The 17,018-nt window shown below is 38.7% G+C and overlaps 1 protein-coding gene across 2 annotated transcripts in view; it reads left to right on the forward strand.

Moving 5' to 3' along the window:
- Nucleotides 1–17,018, forward strand: part of LOC119120299 (CUB and sushi domain-containing protein 1-like) — a 282,068-nt gene that overhangs the window by 191,330 nt on the left and 73,720 nt on the right. For both annotated transcript variants that reach the window (XM_037247067.1, XM_037247068.1), the window contains exons 14-26: nucleotides 2,310–2,492; nucleotides 2,682–2,867; nucleotides 4,389–4,529; nucleotides 5,311–5,432; nucleotides 5,548–5,620; nucleotides 5,741–5,879; nucleotides 6,990–7,177; nucleotides 7,345–7,533; nucleotides 11,068–11,184; nucleotides 11,493–11,708; nucleotides 11,890–12,078; nucleotides 14,439–14,608; nucleotides 16,190–16,346. In XM_037247067.1, the coding sequence (XP_037102962.1) occupies nucleotides 2,310–2,492; nucleotides 2,682–2,867; nucleotides 4,389–4,529; nucleotides 5,311–5,432; nucleotides 5,548–5,620; nucleotides 5,741–5,879; nucleotides 6,990–7,177; nucleotides 7,345–7,533; nucleotides 11,068–11,184; nucleotides 11,493–11,708; nucleotides 11,890–12,078; nucleotides 14,439–14,608; nucleotides 16,190–16,346 (2,070 nt within the window). The remainder of the gene's footprint in view (nucleotides 1–2,309; nucleotides 2,493–2,681; nucleotides 2,868–4,388; nucleotides 4,530–5,310; nucleotides 5,433–5,547; nucleotides 5,621–5,740; nucleotides 5,880–6,989; nucleotides 7,178–7,344; nucleotides 7,534–11,067; nucleotides 11,185–11,492; nucleotides 11,709–11,889; nucleotides 12,079–14,438; nucleotides 14,609–16,189; nucleotides 16,347–17,018) is intronic.

Here is a 17,018-nt window from a genome sequence, read left to right on the forward strand (position 1 = left end):
TGGCAATAAAGCAAACAGAGTTTAGTAACCAGCTGAATGTTTTTCAAACTAGCAAAAACAAAAAAGATTCTGTATTTTTTGACTATGTAATTTCTTCCAGCCTAGCGTTGGAATATAAATTGCAATTTGAGATGTAATTTGCAATGATAAACTCTAGTCACATTCTTCAATCAAATGTAAGGACTCACAGAAATATTTGACAAAGTCAATAAAGAAAGGTAAGAAGGAGTGATGACAATTTTAACTCGCACTCTTTCTCCCCTGGCTCACACATGCACGCGCACACCTCCATATGCAAAACTCGCCTCACCTTGAGGTGTATTTGCCTAAAGCTAATCCAGGAGCATGGTGCAGCATGTGTTACCAGTGGACAGACATCTGGCAGAATGTCACATTTTAAAGCTAGAAAAAAATACAAAACATTTGTGTTGATCAAAACTTTTCCAATTAAGGAAGGGCAGGATGGAAAAAGTGGCCAAAGTCAAGGAACGTGAATCCAACCGCATCTATGCTAATGTTCCATTGGCACCAACAAAGCACAGCGTATTGATCCTATTGAGGGATTGTGGCTCTTTGAAAGAGAGACAGCTAGCACAAAAGAAGCAACATTCAGGAAGAAAACCGAGTGCGATACCATGTGCGGCATATTTTCTTGCCTGTCATATTTATCATCCTGTTAGTTAAAGGAGCATGCCACCACTTATTGTTTTGCCTGCATGCCACAATTAAAGCAAAATTGCTCCTCAATGTCCCCGAAGACAGCTTAGACGGGAACGAGAACACGTTCGAATGGACCTCTAACAGGTTCTATCATATTCATTAGCTCTGCGGTATGCGCACACACATGCACACACAAACAGGCACACGTGAAAATCGGCCCATTTTCTCTGACTTGACATCACCGTATTAGCTTGGCTGCTGGTGTCCCTTGCAGTGTTTTTGTCATGCTGTTGACAGGCCAATCAGGGATGCTGTCAGCTCGCTTCTGAAGAAAGTAGCTTTTGCTTAAATCTGAGGAGCGGGACCTCATTTTCCCTTTATAGGACATTTGCTGAACGGACAATGTTTAATCTTTTCAGTCATACCGGGACAAACATACACTTGCATTATGCAGAATGTCTCACCATAGCATAGTTCAGCTAATGTCAGCTTAGTACATTAAAAACATCCAAATCCAGGCACCTCAGTTGACCTTTTTTTAAGATGGCAAACCCTCTCGCTCTATTTCTAACTTTTAGCCTAGCCTCCCAGAGTAGATGAAAACGTGTTTATTACTGTCACTGCCATCATTTATGCAATCATAGATTGTTGTGATTCCAAACATTTTGAAGCATGCCTGATTGAAACATTGATTTGAAATTTCACCATATGCAAAGTGATTCTGTTCTATCAGTCACAGAGGTGGTGGTAAATTATAGTGTCTGATAACTACCTCACAAACTTTTAATCATCGCAACTCCATCTGGTTAAATACTCCACTTCGCTCTAATACAAGCTGACTCTAACACACTGAAATTAAATGTCTTGTTAAGCAACTTTATTCAGATCTGATTTTATAGGCAATTCCTTGGCCACTAGATTTACCATGCTTTGTAAGAACTGGCAACAATTCTTTTGTTTGGTTTTTGTGTGTGTAATCTTGACATTTTCTGACTAAATACCCAACCAACACACTTCTTCAGAATATACATCATTGTAATTATCCTGCTCATCCAATGAGATGCAGTCCAAGAGTTTATTCAGTTCAAAGGACAATAAAAGTCACTTTTGGTTTACACGCTTGAAGAGGGAATATTTTAAAGAATTTCCTCAAGTTTCACTTTGCAAATGTAAAGCTGTGCTGCAGGACACTATACTGATGGGCGTTCTACAATGTTTTTATTATTATTTATTTTCTCATGTTGCTGAATAGTCATTATAGTATAATAATTATACTCAAAATACAAAAGAGCTCTTTTCCAATTTATTTTTATTTCACAGTCTAGAAGTCCGTTCTTTTTGTTTTTTTTAAGTTGGTAAATTGTCCATCGGTGTGAATGCGAGTGTGAAACCTTGTTCTTTCCATGTGCGCTGTGATCGGCTGGCAGCCCGTCCAGGTTCTAACCCGCCTCTTGCTCAAAGTCAACTAGGAAAGACTCCAGTGACCCTAACGAGGACTTGCGGTGTACAAAATTGAGGGATAGACAGTTCTGTAAACTTTGTTATCAGAGTTGTTTTCGTGTAAACATTAGCATAAACTCACCTGGACTGCCACTGTGTTGTATGTTGAGTGTAATTAGCAGGCATATCTTTATCTCTGTGTGATGCAGAGATTGAACGAGGAGGTTGCGGTGATCCCGGCGTGCCAGCGTTTGGTCGTCGTAGTGGTGATGGATTTCAACATGGAGATGTGCTGACCTTCTTTTGCCAGTCTGCGTTTGAATTAGTTGGCGAGAGAAGCATTACGTGCCAGCATAATAACCAATGGTCTGGGAATAAACCTAGTTGCATCTGTAAGTACTCATGTGTTATCTTTTAAATTGCTTTTCTGTTCTATTCTTGCCCTCAAAAAAAACTAATTAATTAAGTTATCTTTTTTGTTTATTTTCCCTTTGTATTCCCTTTCCTCGCTGTCTGTTATTCTTACCTAATCACATTTTTATAAAACCACTTTTCTTTGCAATTGTCCTTTATCCTCGTAGTCTCTTGTTTCTTCAACTTCACGGCCCCATCAGGAACGGTGCTGTCCCCAAATTATCCTGAGGAATACGGAAACAATCTCAACTGTGTATGGCTGATTATTTCTGAACCAGGAAGCCGCATTCACTTGCTCTTCTCTGACTTTGACCTGGAGCCACAGTTTGATTGGTTGGTGGTCAAAGACGAAGGTGAGGAGCACACAATTAACATATTGGTGACAAGGGCTGGGTGATATGGAGAAAAATTTCATGTCCCAATATTCATGCTGGATATCTCGAAATGGAATAAGACTATATATATGACTATAGCAGGAAAAGGGTTGCTCAAAGTCAACTAATGCAATTATACAAATACAATATGGTGTAATTAGTGACACTTTTGATCGCTGGCAAAATACTTGATTGTTTTATTGTATTTGAAATGTTACAGTATTTTGCACTAAAACATTTCCCATTATATTAGAACACAGCATATCTATTGTTGGCCATTGTATTAAAGGTTGTTGACTAAAAAAGAATCAAGTCAAAGTGTCTGGTGATTGGCTGGTCATTAGAGCCAAAGTTGTGTTTAATTGACTGGCGATAAATTTGTCTCTGCAAAGACTTTCATCTCTCTGACAATGTTTTTGAAAATTGCAGGGCAATTACTACTGTTGGTCTGGGTAAACTGAAATTAAAGTTTCAAAGCCCCAGTCTTCTAGTTCGCTTCACTTTGTATCAATCAGGTCACATTACCTGATACTGTCACCCAACATTTTGACTGTATGGTAAAGATATATGTGCACAAAGCATAACTCTTACATTAAAATAGGCTTCCCACAGGACGTGGCCGAATAGGGAAATACTATTTAAAAAACGGCATGTGGTGTATTTGAGCTCAATCCTGTCCACTATAATGGTTTCTTTTTTGGGTTTAACTGGAGCCCCTGACAACCGCCCAACATGAACACATTCCTGTATGGAAACCCTTCCCCTGAGCAATTTTCCATCCATTTAATAAAAAAAATATAATATGCTGTGATTCCACCTTGTCTCTAAAAAGAAAAATCTACTTTGTACGTATATTGGAATATGCGCACTATGTTCTACCTAATGAAACCTGTGTACAATCAGTCCTTCAAGAGCTATTGCAACATTATGCATTACAGGTCTCCAAGGACACGAGCAGCCCTTTGAACGAGATTTTTCTCTTGTCATGGAGACCGAATTGTCCCAAAATGAATATCAGAAGATACATTTGAGTAAAATAGTAGTTGTAATGAAGAGGAAATTGTGATCCCTTTATATTCAATCTCCTTATGGTGTATTGAAAGGCTGCTTCTTTAGAAACTGCCATGCATCCTCCATTCTGTTATGTGAGTCATTGACGTCTGCCTGTTGCTTGATACCATGGCTCCCTTGAGAGTCTAAAGCCATTGAAAACTACTTTAGAAATGCGTATGTATAGATCAGCATTAAGGGTTGGAATTGGGGGGTTAGATCACCAACTGATTCCCGAGCGCGGCACCGCTGCTGCTCACTGCTCCCCTCTCCCCCAGGGGATGGATTAAAATCACACGGGGATGGGTTAAATGCAGAGGACAAATTTCACCACACCCAGGTGTGTGTGTGACGATCATTGGGACTTTAATCTTTAATCTTTAATAACGAGTCACGTGTTGTGTCAGTCAGTCAGTGACATATGACATTCCAACTGTTTGTTACTTTCAGGTCTATCCGAGCCCACCACATTTGGAACGTTTTCTGGAAAGGATGTACCATCCCAAATCGCCTCACATGGACACATCATGAGACTGGAATTTCAGTCAGATCACTCCAATACTGGGAAAGGATTCAATATCAGCTATACAAGTACATACAAGTTTTTCATGCTTCTCTACTCTGAGACACTTTTTAATTCTGACCATAATAAGGTCAGTTTTCTGATGTTTTGTATTTACCCTTCAACCCGCAGTAAGTTTTACATTCAGCATTGAATAGAATTATTTTTGTAGCATCTGTCATGGTATCAGACAAAGAACCCAAATGCAGGAAGACAATATGGAGCCAGGTGTTAAGATGAACAAAGACTTCACTGAAGTTGACAGGCAGCGGGGGAAGAAAAACAATTTGCTCCAAGGTTGAAAACTCCAGAAAATTCGGATAGAGTAGGCAAAGATCAGGAGCAGGTGAACAGCAGCAGATGTAAGCGCAAAAGGAAAAGAGGATAAAAAACAGGATGTGAAGACAACATCAACAAAAAAGCAGTAGGAAACTGATTCGGTGACAGCATTGCATGCACAGAATTGAAAACTAAAATACAAAAACTTTTCCTGAAATACAGAAACTGGTAGCAGTATCCTTAGATGGTAGGTAAGATATTCCCAACACTGCATGCCAACGTCATAATGTTTTATTTATTTAAAGTTATTATTTTTTGTTATTTTTTATTTCTATTTATTTATGTATTTATTTTATTATTTTATTTATTTATTTATTATTTACAGCAAATAATATAAGCAGTTGCCACAGGCGTTTATTTCACAATGTTAAGTCAAGAATGTGAAAATCATATACGTACTTGGGATATTTCTATTTGTACTACTTTAAATCTAAAATATCCAATTGTTTATATTTGTGTGTTTTTTTTAAGCATTTGGCCAGAACGAGTGCCACGATCCAGGCGTTCCTGTCAATGGGCAAAGGTATGGAGACCAGTTTCAGCTCGGCAGCTCCGTGGCTTTCCGGTGCGACCAAGGATTCATTAGGACACAGGTGATTGATGTTAAAATGTTACACTCTATGAAAAAGTCCATCCAGTAAAAAGATTCGAATGACTTTTTATCCGAGTGAAAAGCCTTTGCAAATCAGACATAAATGAAATTTGCAGGGGTCAGATCAAGTCACCTGCATCATTCAAGACGGAAATGTTGTATGGTCTGCAGCTGTGCCTCGCTGTGAAGGTAAACACACTCCTGTTTTTGATATGCATACGGGCAGAATTACTGTTTGAAAAAAACTAAAATTTCCAAAGCATTCTGAGAAGTGAAGCCTTTCTGTCATAACTTATATATATTATATAGCTCCTTGTGGAGGCCATCTCACTGCTCCTACCGGAGTTCTTCTCTCTCCTGGTTGGCCTTCATTCTATAAGGACTCGCTCAACTGCCAGTGGGTGATCGAATCACAAGTGGATCACGCTGTGAAGATACACTTTGACAGGTACGACTTTGTTCTTTTTAGGTCACAAAGACTTTTTTTCTCTCTGCTGTGCCACTAAATCAGTTGAACATCAATGAATAGCTCATGTTATTCTAGGCTAGGAAAATGTTACTCTGTGACTAAATGTTGTGTTGAATTAATTGTGAGTGCATTGCTGGGTTGCAAGCAACAGAGGTACTAATGGTTTCAGACCATAATTTAGATTTGCATAATATCGTTACGCTTACTCATTCATTCGCTTTGTTGGCTATATTTGCAAAGTATGTACTAATATCTATCGTTGACCTTCTATGATGATGTAACGACTAAGTCATGTTTTTCGCACTAGGTTTTTGTTTGACGATAGCATTTTTTTTTAGCATTTACATGCAATTTTTATGGGGATTGCATTCCCAACTTTATTTAGTCAGGTGTTATGAGATGGTCAGATAAGTCTAAAAGTAGTATGTGGTGCAGTAAATGATTAATGTTGGAGTTTCACTTTTCCTTCTGGCATTGATCCATAAGCAGGAGCAGCATAGCATGAAATTGCTATGGATGAAATCTATCTATTTTGGAACTTAAACATAAAAAAAAAGCACATCACCCTCACGGCCTATAAGGGATTTCATTTATGGAGGATTGCGTTTATGCAAATGTTTTGTGCAGGCACAACTTTGTTTGGTTTTGTATGGAAATATTCAAGTCATCTTAGTTTGCAGATTTTTTTTTTTTTTCTTTGGTAGTCTGCTATGTTGTTTTCTGTTCCGGCAAATTACTAATTGCATTCAAATAACAGTCCATTCCTAAAATGTATACTCTTTTATAATGATAGTGTTCTGAAGTCGAGGCCACTCAAGTCCAAGAACAATGTGTAAGAAGTTAGAATGCAGCTTGGGCTGGAATATACGTAAGCAGGCGGGAAGTGGTCTACTATGTAACCGAGATGCAGATAAGCCAGTTCCCTTATTTATGGGAAGCCAATCCTAGTTGATAGCTCTCAATACAACTATTGAAAGAAACCTCCAGCCCAGTCTTCTGTCTAATATTGTAATGAAAAGCATTTGAAATAAACAAAGATTTTGCTGTCTTTGCCTTATGTGTCCTCATGTTGTTGTCAATCCTGTTCAGGTTCCAAACGGAAGTCAACTATGACACGCTGGAGATCAGGGACGGTCCTTCGTCCTCCTCCCCCTTAATCGGTGAATACCACGGAACCCAGGCGCCTCATTTCCTGATCTCCACGTCCAACTTCCTGTTCCTGTTATTCACCACTGACAACAGTCGCTCTGCGGCGGGATTCAGCATCAGATACGAGAGTAAGAATTAACTGCGGAATGACAATTTAGCAGACACATACTGAAAAATACAAGTATAATCTCGTGGTCACAAGCGGGTGATGACACATTTGGCATGGAGAGTCACGCTTGCACATACGTACATTCTTGACTCTGACATAAATATGCGCCTATTATATGAATTCCAGGTGTGAAAATGGAGTCAGACTCCTGTCTTGACCCCGGTATTCCAGTGAATGGGCGTCGCCATGGCAGCGGCTTTTCCATTGGCTCCCGCGTGTCATTTACGTGCGAGCCAGGATATACTCTGAGTGATCAGGAGCCTATCATTTGCGAGCAGAATCATCAGTGGAGTCACTCGCTTCCCAGCTGCGACGGTGAGAATGTGTCAATGGTTTTAGCTCCCTTGAGACTTGCCGATTTTTCTCAAGTCAATAACTGATGTGATTTTTGGTTGGGTTCGTTTTCACAATTGCGCTCACAAGTGCAGGCGGGATGTCGTTTGCCTAAAAGCATGGCTGCTAAAAGTCAGATTGAATGATTTTTGGAGAAGAATAACAAACTCACCTTGATTTGATTACAGTCCATTACAAATAACTTGGGCAAGTATGCGAGCAATTTGTAAGATGCTGAACATTTAATTTCATGATAATAAGTGAATAAAAGAATGGTTATCTAACACCACTTGATCATAGTAGGATAACAGTATGTTTGGTTGGCAATGGTTGCATTTTTAGAGTGGCGCCTCTTGCAGCTGCCAGCTGTGTAATAAGTCTCACAATATTCAACGTATCTGCATCATCACTCGCCTACTACCTGAGTGTTTTATGGTCCACTTGTTTTTTCAATAACTGATTTGGACAAGCCTGAGTAACAGTCCTTGTGAATGTGAAACCAATTAATGGCTTAGATTTGTGGTGAAGGGGGGGGAATCACTGTAGTGTTTGAACAAGTCTGGGCCTCCTAGTTTTAGAAAGCACGTGAATAAAAACATTTTTGCCATTTTTGCTCTCCCATTTCAATTAAGCAAAGCCCTACCATACAAATGAATTTCCCCAAGTTGGATATTGAAAGAAATTACTCAGGTCAAGAGGCACCACTGGCTGGCCACTGGTAGGCAATTTGGTTCAGCCGTATTACTTTCTTCTTCGTTTTGAGAGACAAATACACCTTGAGGCATGCTTGATGATTTTTAAACAATGTTGCAATATAATATTAACGATTGCAACACTTGGCATGAATGTGTCATCACTTATAAGGTCAACAATTTGGCCTGTTCTATTTTTTTTTGCATTGTTTCTCTGCTTTAAATTTAAGGTCAATCCCCCCCAAAATAATGAATGAATGAATGAATGAACGAACGAACGAATGAATGAATGAATGAATGTCTAGTCAGGATAGCCCATTTTTCATTAACAAGCTCAGTTTGTTTTTTAATCACGAAATTAAAAAAATCAGTTTGCGTTTTCCATTTTATCCATATACCTTGGAGAAATGATGAAATAACTAATACCTTGAAAAACGGTCACTTTTAATCATGAATATGACCACGCCCCTCCCATCCCGATTCAGGAAGTAATTTTATTAAAGCGACTGAGTTGTAAAGTATATACAAATATATTTCTCTGGACAGAGGGAATCCCAAAAAAAAAAAAAAAAAAGTCAGATAAATGTAACAGATTTCAGGAGCATTGCATGTGCACCTTTTGCCAAACTTGCCTTTCCTGAAAAAGAATGCACGCAAGTGACATATGAATGTCAAGGGCCCCATGACTTGATCTCCTAAATGTCAAGGTCACAGCATGCTTCACTCCACTCCTCTCCACTCCATTGCATAAACAACGTTGCCGAGCATGCCTCCAAGGATTTTGTCCTTGGGGTGAACTTTTCCTCTCAGGATGTTGCCATGTTTGAAGTGCATCGCGATATTATGTTCAGAAAAAAATCCTTCAGACTTTATCCGTCAAACCAGCCACATGAGGGACCACCACATTCCACCTCCTGTTTAAATCCACGGGGGAAGGGTATACAAGTAGTTGCCCTTCTCGTCCTGACGGGTTTAAGGCCCTCTTAGAATACCCACACGTAGTTAGAAGTGCCTTGATGTGTGTCTGCGCCTTCTGTCTCCTTTCCTCTGTGGTTGTTTTTTTTTTTTTCCTACTCTTTTTTTGAGGGTTCAGACAACTCATTGCTTGTTTTCTAGTTGGTGATAGGAGCCAAACAGTACACTGGTCTGTGTAGTTCAATTTTCTGTGAACTTCAATATTAAGGGTCTTTACACATGCTAAATGAGAATGTCTTGTGCGTGTGTGTGTGCATGTGTGTGCGTGCATGTGTGTGTGCGTGTGTGTGTGCATGTGTGTGTGTGTGTGTGTGCGTGCGTGCGTGTAAGGGAATCAGCTGGGCCAAATGAGTGCTTAGAATGAAATAATTGAATGATCAGCTGAAGTGGGCTGGCACTGGATCAGCTGAGATTGCAAGTTTGTCAGCGTTGCGCCCTGCTTGAACCAACACCATGCTCCATTAACTGTAATAGAGACACCTCAGTATATTATTATTGCATTTTATAGGTGTTTTTTTCTGAGTGCTTCTTCATTTGGCTAAGGTGCTATGATACAACAGAATGTCACAACTAGGCAGCCAACCATTGGTGAATAAATTGCAAAGCCTACTGAGAAATAGATTGGAAAGAAGGAAATGAAATCTGTCTCCTTTAGCTATATTGCAAGCAGTGCATGCAAATTACAAAATAATCCAATTTCTTGATACCAGACACTTTATTAGGTACACATGCATAATTTAACCAGATCCAATGCAAAAGCCAGCATTGGGCAAGCTACTTGTAAAATGTTGCTAATGTAGCCAAGCCAGAAGTTATTCTATAATAAATGTAGTGTAACTGCACAAAGGTTACCCACGGAATAAATCCAGCATGCTAAAATAATTTAAAAAAGCTCATGTACATCAACACTACTTGATTTGGCTGGAGTTGTTGCTTTATGTTGAGGTGTACTGTTTCTAATACTTTGGTTATCGTATTTGACTGCGCACAAGTGGCAGAGATTGAGTCTAGTACGTGACATACAGCCTAATAAAATGTATGCGCAAAGGAAAAACCATCAAAGTGTGTTATCTGAATATTATCTTTGAATAAGAAAATACAGATGCAATGACATGCTATTTCCTTCCATTGTTTCAGGAAAAAACAAGCATCATTTTATTATTCACCTTGCCTTGCCGCTCATTTCTCCTCACATATACATCAACAATCCGTCGCCTTCCTCTTTCTCTGATATAATTCGTAAACCCTGAAGTATGCACTTTCACACTCAACAGATAACGTCTGCGCACAAATGTTTCTTTCAACAAGGGTCGTTTAGTCAGAGGATGTCCTAGTTTGAGGTGAATCCTGACAGGAGAGTGACAAACATGACGGCGGGTGATAAGGGCTTGTCAGAAAAAGAGCGGAAAATAGATCTGACTCATCATTGCAACTCAGCTGATAGACTATATTGAAATATGACAAGGGGGGAGATAGTGGCAAAGCAGTAGATAAATAAAAGGAAGATGAGGGGAATCACTTAACGCACAGCTCTTTACACATAGACGAGATAATGGCTTTGAGGTGTTCTGTTTTATTAAAATCAGTAAAATAAAATAATGATTTACCACACACATCATCTGCAATTCATTGAAGAGATCGATGTGATTTTCTCATATTTTCCAACATACACACAGTAAACAACTTGGCAAACTGAGTGATAAATGCAGTTTGATTGAGTTTGATATCATCTCCAATGTGTTTGTATCTTGGATCATCATTAAATTTCAATGGGAAATGAGAGACAGGGAGTCCATCTGGAAAGAAATACTCTCGTCAACCTTTAAACATCTTTTCTGTTCCTCCATAGCTCTGTGCGGAGGCTACGTGTTTGCGAAAATGGGCACGATTCTTTCGCCGGGATTTCCGGACTTCTACCCCAATTCGCTGAACTGCACCTGGACCATAGAGGTGTCTCATGGTAAAGGTAAGACATCAAATAGTACACAATGGTAATTTTTCCTACCTCTTTCGGACTACATTTAACCCTGTCATAAGACTAGAGTCTGTTTCACATATTGCATAGTTATGGACTCTCTTAAGCAGTTTGCGTAAAGTTGCGTTCTGATTAGGTGAATGTATTCTTCTCGATTTAGTAGCTTCTCCACAATGTGTGTATATGCCTCTGGTGTGTAGCTATCCACTAAAATTGACTTTGTGTCTTGGGCTGTCCATTTGTCATCCAATCATCCATTCAACCCGGTCAATCACTCCATTCAAACATTGTTTTCCTAGGAGTCCACCTTGTCTTCCATACTTTCCATTTGGAGGAGAACCATGACTACCTGTCCATCACAGAGAACGACAATTTTCTGGTTCCGGTAGCTCGACTGACTGGCTCCGTGCTGCCCCCTAGTGTCAAAGCGGGGCTCTTTGGAAATTTTAGCGCTCAGCTTCGATTCATATCGGATTTCTCCATGAGTTATGAGGGCTTTAATATCACATTCTCAGGTAAGACAACAACTTTTCAGATTCTTGATTGTGTGAATTTGTATGCATAATCTCTGGTCTTGTTAATCCTAAATATGATGCAGAGAGCAGGCTGGGAAAGACTTTTCCCCAGTCATGTACATTTGCCTTTTAGGACTAAGTGTTTTTGTAATCATTTGCCTGATGTCTTTCAAATTTGTAGAATATGACTTGGAGCCTTGTGAGGACCCTGGAGTTCCAGCTTTCAGCAGGCGTACAGGATTCCGATTTCAAGTTGGCGACTCACTTGCCTTTTCTTGTTTCCACGGTTACCGACTCGAGGGAGACAGCAAGATTACCTGTCTTGGTGGAGGCAGGCGAGTGTGGAGCAATACACTGCCCAGATGTATAGGTGAGACATAAGAATATCCAAGCCAAATTTTGGCAAGTCAAGACCATCATTACGCAGATTTTCTAAATAACATTCTGTTTCAGTTGCATCTATTAGCCAACAAATTTTAAGTAGCATATTTTTAAATGTCACTTTGAAAGAATTGTGATAAATTGGTAACTTCCAAAGCTAATTTCTTCCCTGTGTGACTTGCATACATTACATAGCATTTATTTATTTATTTACTTATTTATTTATCAGTTTTCTGGTTGGATGTTGAAGGTAGTTATTGTGCTAGTTGTAAACGTCCTGATCTTTAAAGTATAGTCACAGGGCCCTATTTTCGTGTGGTCTAACTGTGGTTATGAGTGCAGCTTTCTTTTTAGGGACATTTTCGTAGATGGCTGCTAATAGAAATATTTAATGTTGCTGTAGAGATAATCTGTGTAAATTTGGAATGTGACTGACAGTTCATTTCTGTGCTATAACATCAATTATACAAACAATAATTTTTTGTTCATTTTAATATTTCATTTGGGCATTTAACGTTAGAGGACTAACAAACAAAGGATGCAATCAGCTGTCTGTGATTGAAAAACAAGTGATAATGATGCTGAAAGAACTTGTAAAATTAATTCCATTAATAAATGCCATTCCACAAATGTTGCCCAGAGCATATACGTACTATTCAACTATTTGGAATTCCAAACAAGAAAGACCCCACTTCCTATATTAAGTTACAAATGTTGAATTGGTAGGCTCAGAAAAATAGCATCAGCTGAATCAAACCCAACCAGCAAAGGTATTTAAAAAGTTGGGATTCAAGTTTTTTTTTTCTGTTAAGACTGTCAAAGCAAGAACAAAAAAATGCATCAGAAATGTCAACGATAAATGGTAGTTGTCTCTGGCTGTGTGCTCGGCTCGGTCTCTTTGAAGTCCGAGGTTGTTGAAAGGAAAGGATCCTGTGCAATCTTTGCTATAATAGCAAGTCCAAAGATGACCCTCAAAAATTCTGAGACTGGACTGAAAAATATTTAGTTTTACTGAACTGATTCATAAAAAAAGGGATTACTGTGCTCAAAACCCAACTCACCCAACCCTCCGAAAAGCATCCTGTGGTCAAAAGCTTGAGAAATACAGTACAAAAAAAATGCCAATATGGAAAGGTTTGGTCATGTCAGTGGGTCACCATTTTAATGGCATTATGCAAGCAAGAAATGAAATAACAGTTTTAAGTGACAGGGGATACAAGCCGTATTTGTATATCTATTTAGTTTTGGTCTTGTAAATATGAGATGAGACATTTGATGTCAAACCCAAATGTTTTCACTTTACAGCAAATATAAAGGAATTGGCCTCACTGTTTTAATATTTTAGTGAGGGGAGCCAGGGGACTTGACTGGGTTCAACCACTTTGTAAATGTCCCTCAATGTTCACAACAGACACTCCATGGGGAGATCATTAGCGCATTATGAAAGCCAAGTCACTCCCGCTTTCCCTATTCTAATTTATCCATGCATATTTTTAAACAGCTTCTTGTTTACCTTGTTTTTCCACATCAATCCTTTCGTCTGTCATTGCTCGCTCGGTGTGCTTTTTTTACTTAGCAATTGATGGTAGTAATGATAAATTCATAATTTAAGACTTTCTCAGGTGTCAGTTAGATATTATTAACCTCTATCTAAATTTTGCGTCCTGATGTTCACACGTGCCATCCTTTCTGTTCAAATGCTAAACAACAGCGTTCTCGTCTAATAAAAGCATACTTGCACTTTATGCAAAATAAATGGACGTGTTATATAAAGCAATTTTCTCTACAATTCTCAGGCACATTAGGTACACACGTGTAGGATAAGCTCCAATCTGCCTTGACAAAGAAAATAGAGTTCACGTCTGTGGGAGATGTAATGACTCTAAATAGAATGTTTGTTATTGCCGCTGTGTAGGATTATGTTCGAGCTGAATAAAATAAACAAAAAAATAGACATATTATTCTATACTCTCTGACAATGTCAATTAAATAATACTGGAATAACAACATAACAGTACAGGTATAGTATTGGAGGCCATGTTGTATTGGACTGTGTATGTGTAGATGCTTTTGTTTCATCTAGACTTTTAATTTTGCTTTGCTTTAATATCGCACATTTTAAAATATATTATCATTTATTATGTTGTTGCAGTTGGTTGATTGTCATCACTGTTACCATGTGTTGATGTTATTAAGCTGTGTTTCCCTCGCTCCCCCTGTCATGGTCTTTCACACAACACACAGAAAGCCAAACGAGATATGTGAATGCTCAGAGATAATACGCTGAAATTGCCCTGATTGTCATCCGTGGTGTGTCTGCCCCTCCCTCCCTTTCTTTTGTTGCTATAGCTGAGTGTGGAGCCACCTCTCTGGGACCAGAAGGTGTTCTTGTCTCACCGAACTTCCCTTCCAACTATGACAACAATCACGAATGCATCTATCGCATCACCACTGACAGGGGAAAAGGAATTAGGCTGAAAGCTGAGAGTTTCTCTCTGCAAGATGGAGACTATCTCAGGGTATTTGTGCAACACACACAAACACACATTTGGACAACAATATTATGATAGACATATTTCATGTATTCAAATTTTATATTGTATTCATCGAAAACAAAGGGATCCTTGCAACATCGCATTTTTTATTTTGCAAATTATTCATGAGACAATCCACCAATGTTGCCAATGTTTTTTTAGCACGTCATTTTTAGCAAACTATAATCACAATAATGAAGTATAGGATTGACTCAAAAATATACAATTTGATGGACCCTTGCCAATTCGTAGCTTGGCGTAATCCGTGAGGTTTGCACTCTTGTTTTATATGTTAACATGCTTGTACAAAAAGCACAAATACCCCTGCAGGGGTGTATTAGCCATGTTTCTATTATCACTGATTGTCCTCCTACCCCAATAGCAACAAAAGCTGAATGAATGAATGGATGGGAAACAACGGCGCTGAAGGATTGATTCTTTCCTTGTTGACCCTCAGCTCATCACATTAGCTTCAGTTACTGCAGAGCTGGAGGGTTAGCTCCTTTATGCACATGTCCCAGCGAGAATACTCCCATTGCCACATGGAGCCATTTAGTTGTCCATTTATATTTCAATAAAAACTGGTCAATCAGGAAATGGTCTAGAACTAGTATATTTTTTATTCAAGCCTACTAATTTTTACAATTACGACTCGTCTCACTATTTCTTGTCAGAAAAGGCTAAATTATCTCAAGGTGAACATTTCTCTCTTCTATCACATGTGAAGAGCAGCCATATGAGTTATTTTAATAGCCATGACAGTCTCTGACAAACACCATCTAAAACTGCTTCAATTTACAACTTTTCCTAGCAGTATTAGGCCTAAGGCCATGGTTACGCCAATGTGTGGTTCGTGTATTATCACTATTAGGCCCCAAGCATAGACTGAGCCCATCTGTGGTTAGATTGTATTAACAGGGTTCTGCCTGACTTTTAAAGAGGCTTAACGTGACTGTAAATTAAATTGGAAATGTTCCCAGTGGGATAAGAATTACAAAAAGAAGAAATCCTGTTATAGGGAGGTGACACCAGGATGGCAAACAGTCATAAACATGATTCAAATAGCTCGGATGAAAGCCAAAAAGCCGCCGATGCTAATATTATTTTTCATACATCTTAGATTTACAGGAATTCAATTGAAGTCAGCTATTTGAGTTGTCATGTGCATTTGATGCTAAATGAGGTTTGAGTAGAAATATGCTTCTGTTTGCAAGCTGTTTAATTAAATCAATCACTCCCCTGATTTATTAGTTACCTTAATTTTTATATACATGTTTCTCAAACTATAGTTTACATTCCGAAGTAGTTCGTCTGATGAAGCCACACCTATTCCAGTCATCAATATGTTAATATTAATTTAAAATAATTATTGAGGATAGTGCATCATGTGTCATGTTTTAAGTGAGCAAAGCACTCTAGCCATTGTTCTTGAATGAGATTTTAATTAATGGTTGCTTTTGTCAACTGAATCACATAATCTAACTCCAAACTATTTTGATATCTGAAGTTCAGAAACCAAAAGTTATACACTTTGTCCCCCTAATCATCATGTTTTATGATTGGCAGGTGTATGATGGTGAGAACAGTTCATCTCGTCTTCTTGGCAACTTCACCCGGAAGGTCATGATGGGCCATATTATCAATAGTACCTCCAATCACTTGTGGCTGGAGTTCAACAGCAACGCCTCTGGAACAACTCAGGGCTTTCATCTCACATACACAAGTGAGTTTGGTCACTTTAATGTGCTTTATAAACAGCACCCGAGATCTGACTTTTGTCTTTTCAAGAAACATTTCCTGGCGTGAACTATCCTTGGCATAAAAGAGCTCTCACAATACCTACAATTAAGAATTAATAACGTGCATGAACAATAAAAGATTCTCTAAAAGCCTTGGTGTTCATTAGTCCATGTTGAGACAGATCGTGTATAAATGGAGAAAATTTAACAGTAAAATGACTGGAGGAGCACAGTGCAGGATGCTTAATGTCATCTGAAGAATTGTCTTCTCTGACACAGACTTCTCTGGCACATTCCAAATTCTCTTTCCACACATCTACAATAAGTAAAATATTAAACAACAATGGAAGTCCTTACAAAGCACCATGGTGAAAGCTGCTACTGTAAAAAAAAATTGCTAAAATTTGACCTTAAAAAAGTACTTGGATGTTTCACAGTGCTACTGGCAAAGTCTTATGAGGACAGATGAACTAACTTTGTGTTGTTTGGAAGGAAGTCATTAACAATGTGAGGGGAGGAAAAAAAACACACACACACCACCATCAACACGTCATTCCAATTTTTAAGTATGGTAGAGGGGCGTCATTGTTTGGCACCGGAGGGTTGCCTCAGGGCTGGATTCATTGCTATTAGTAAAGGAAACATAATTTTGTCAA

Source organism: Syngnathus acus, chromosome 3 (assembly GCF_901709675.1).
Source record: "Syngnathus acus chromosome 3, fSynAcu1.2, whole genome shotgun sequence".
Lineage (NCBI taxonomy): Eukaryota > Metazoa > Chordata > Actinopteri > Syngnathiformes > Syngnathidae > Syngnathus > Syngnathus acus.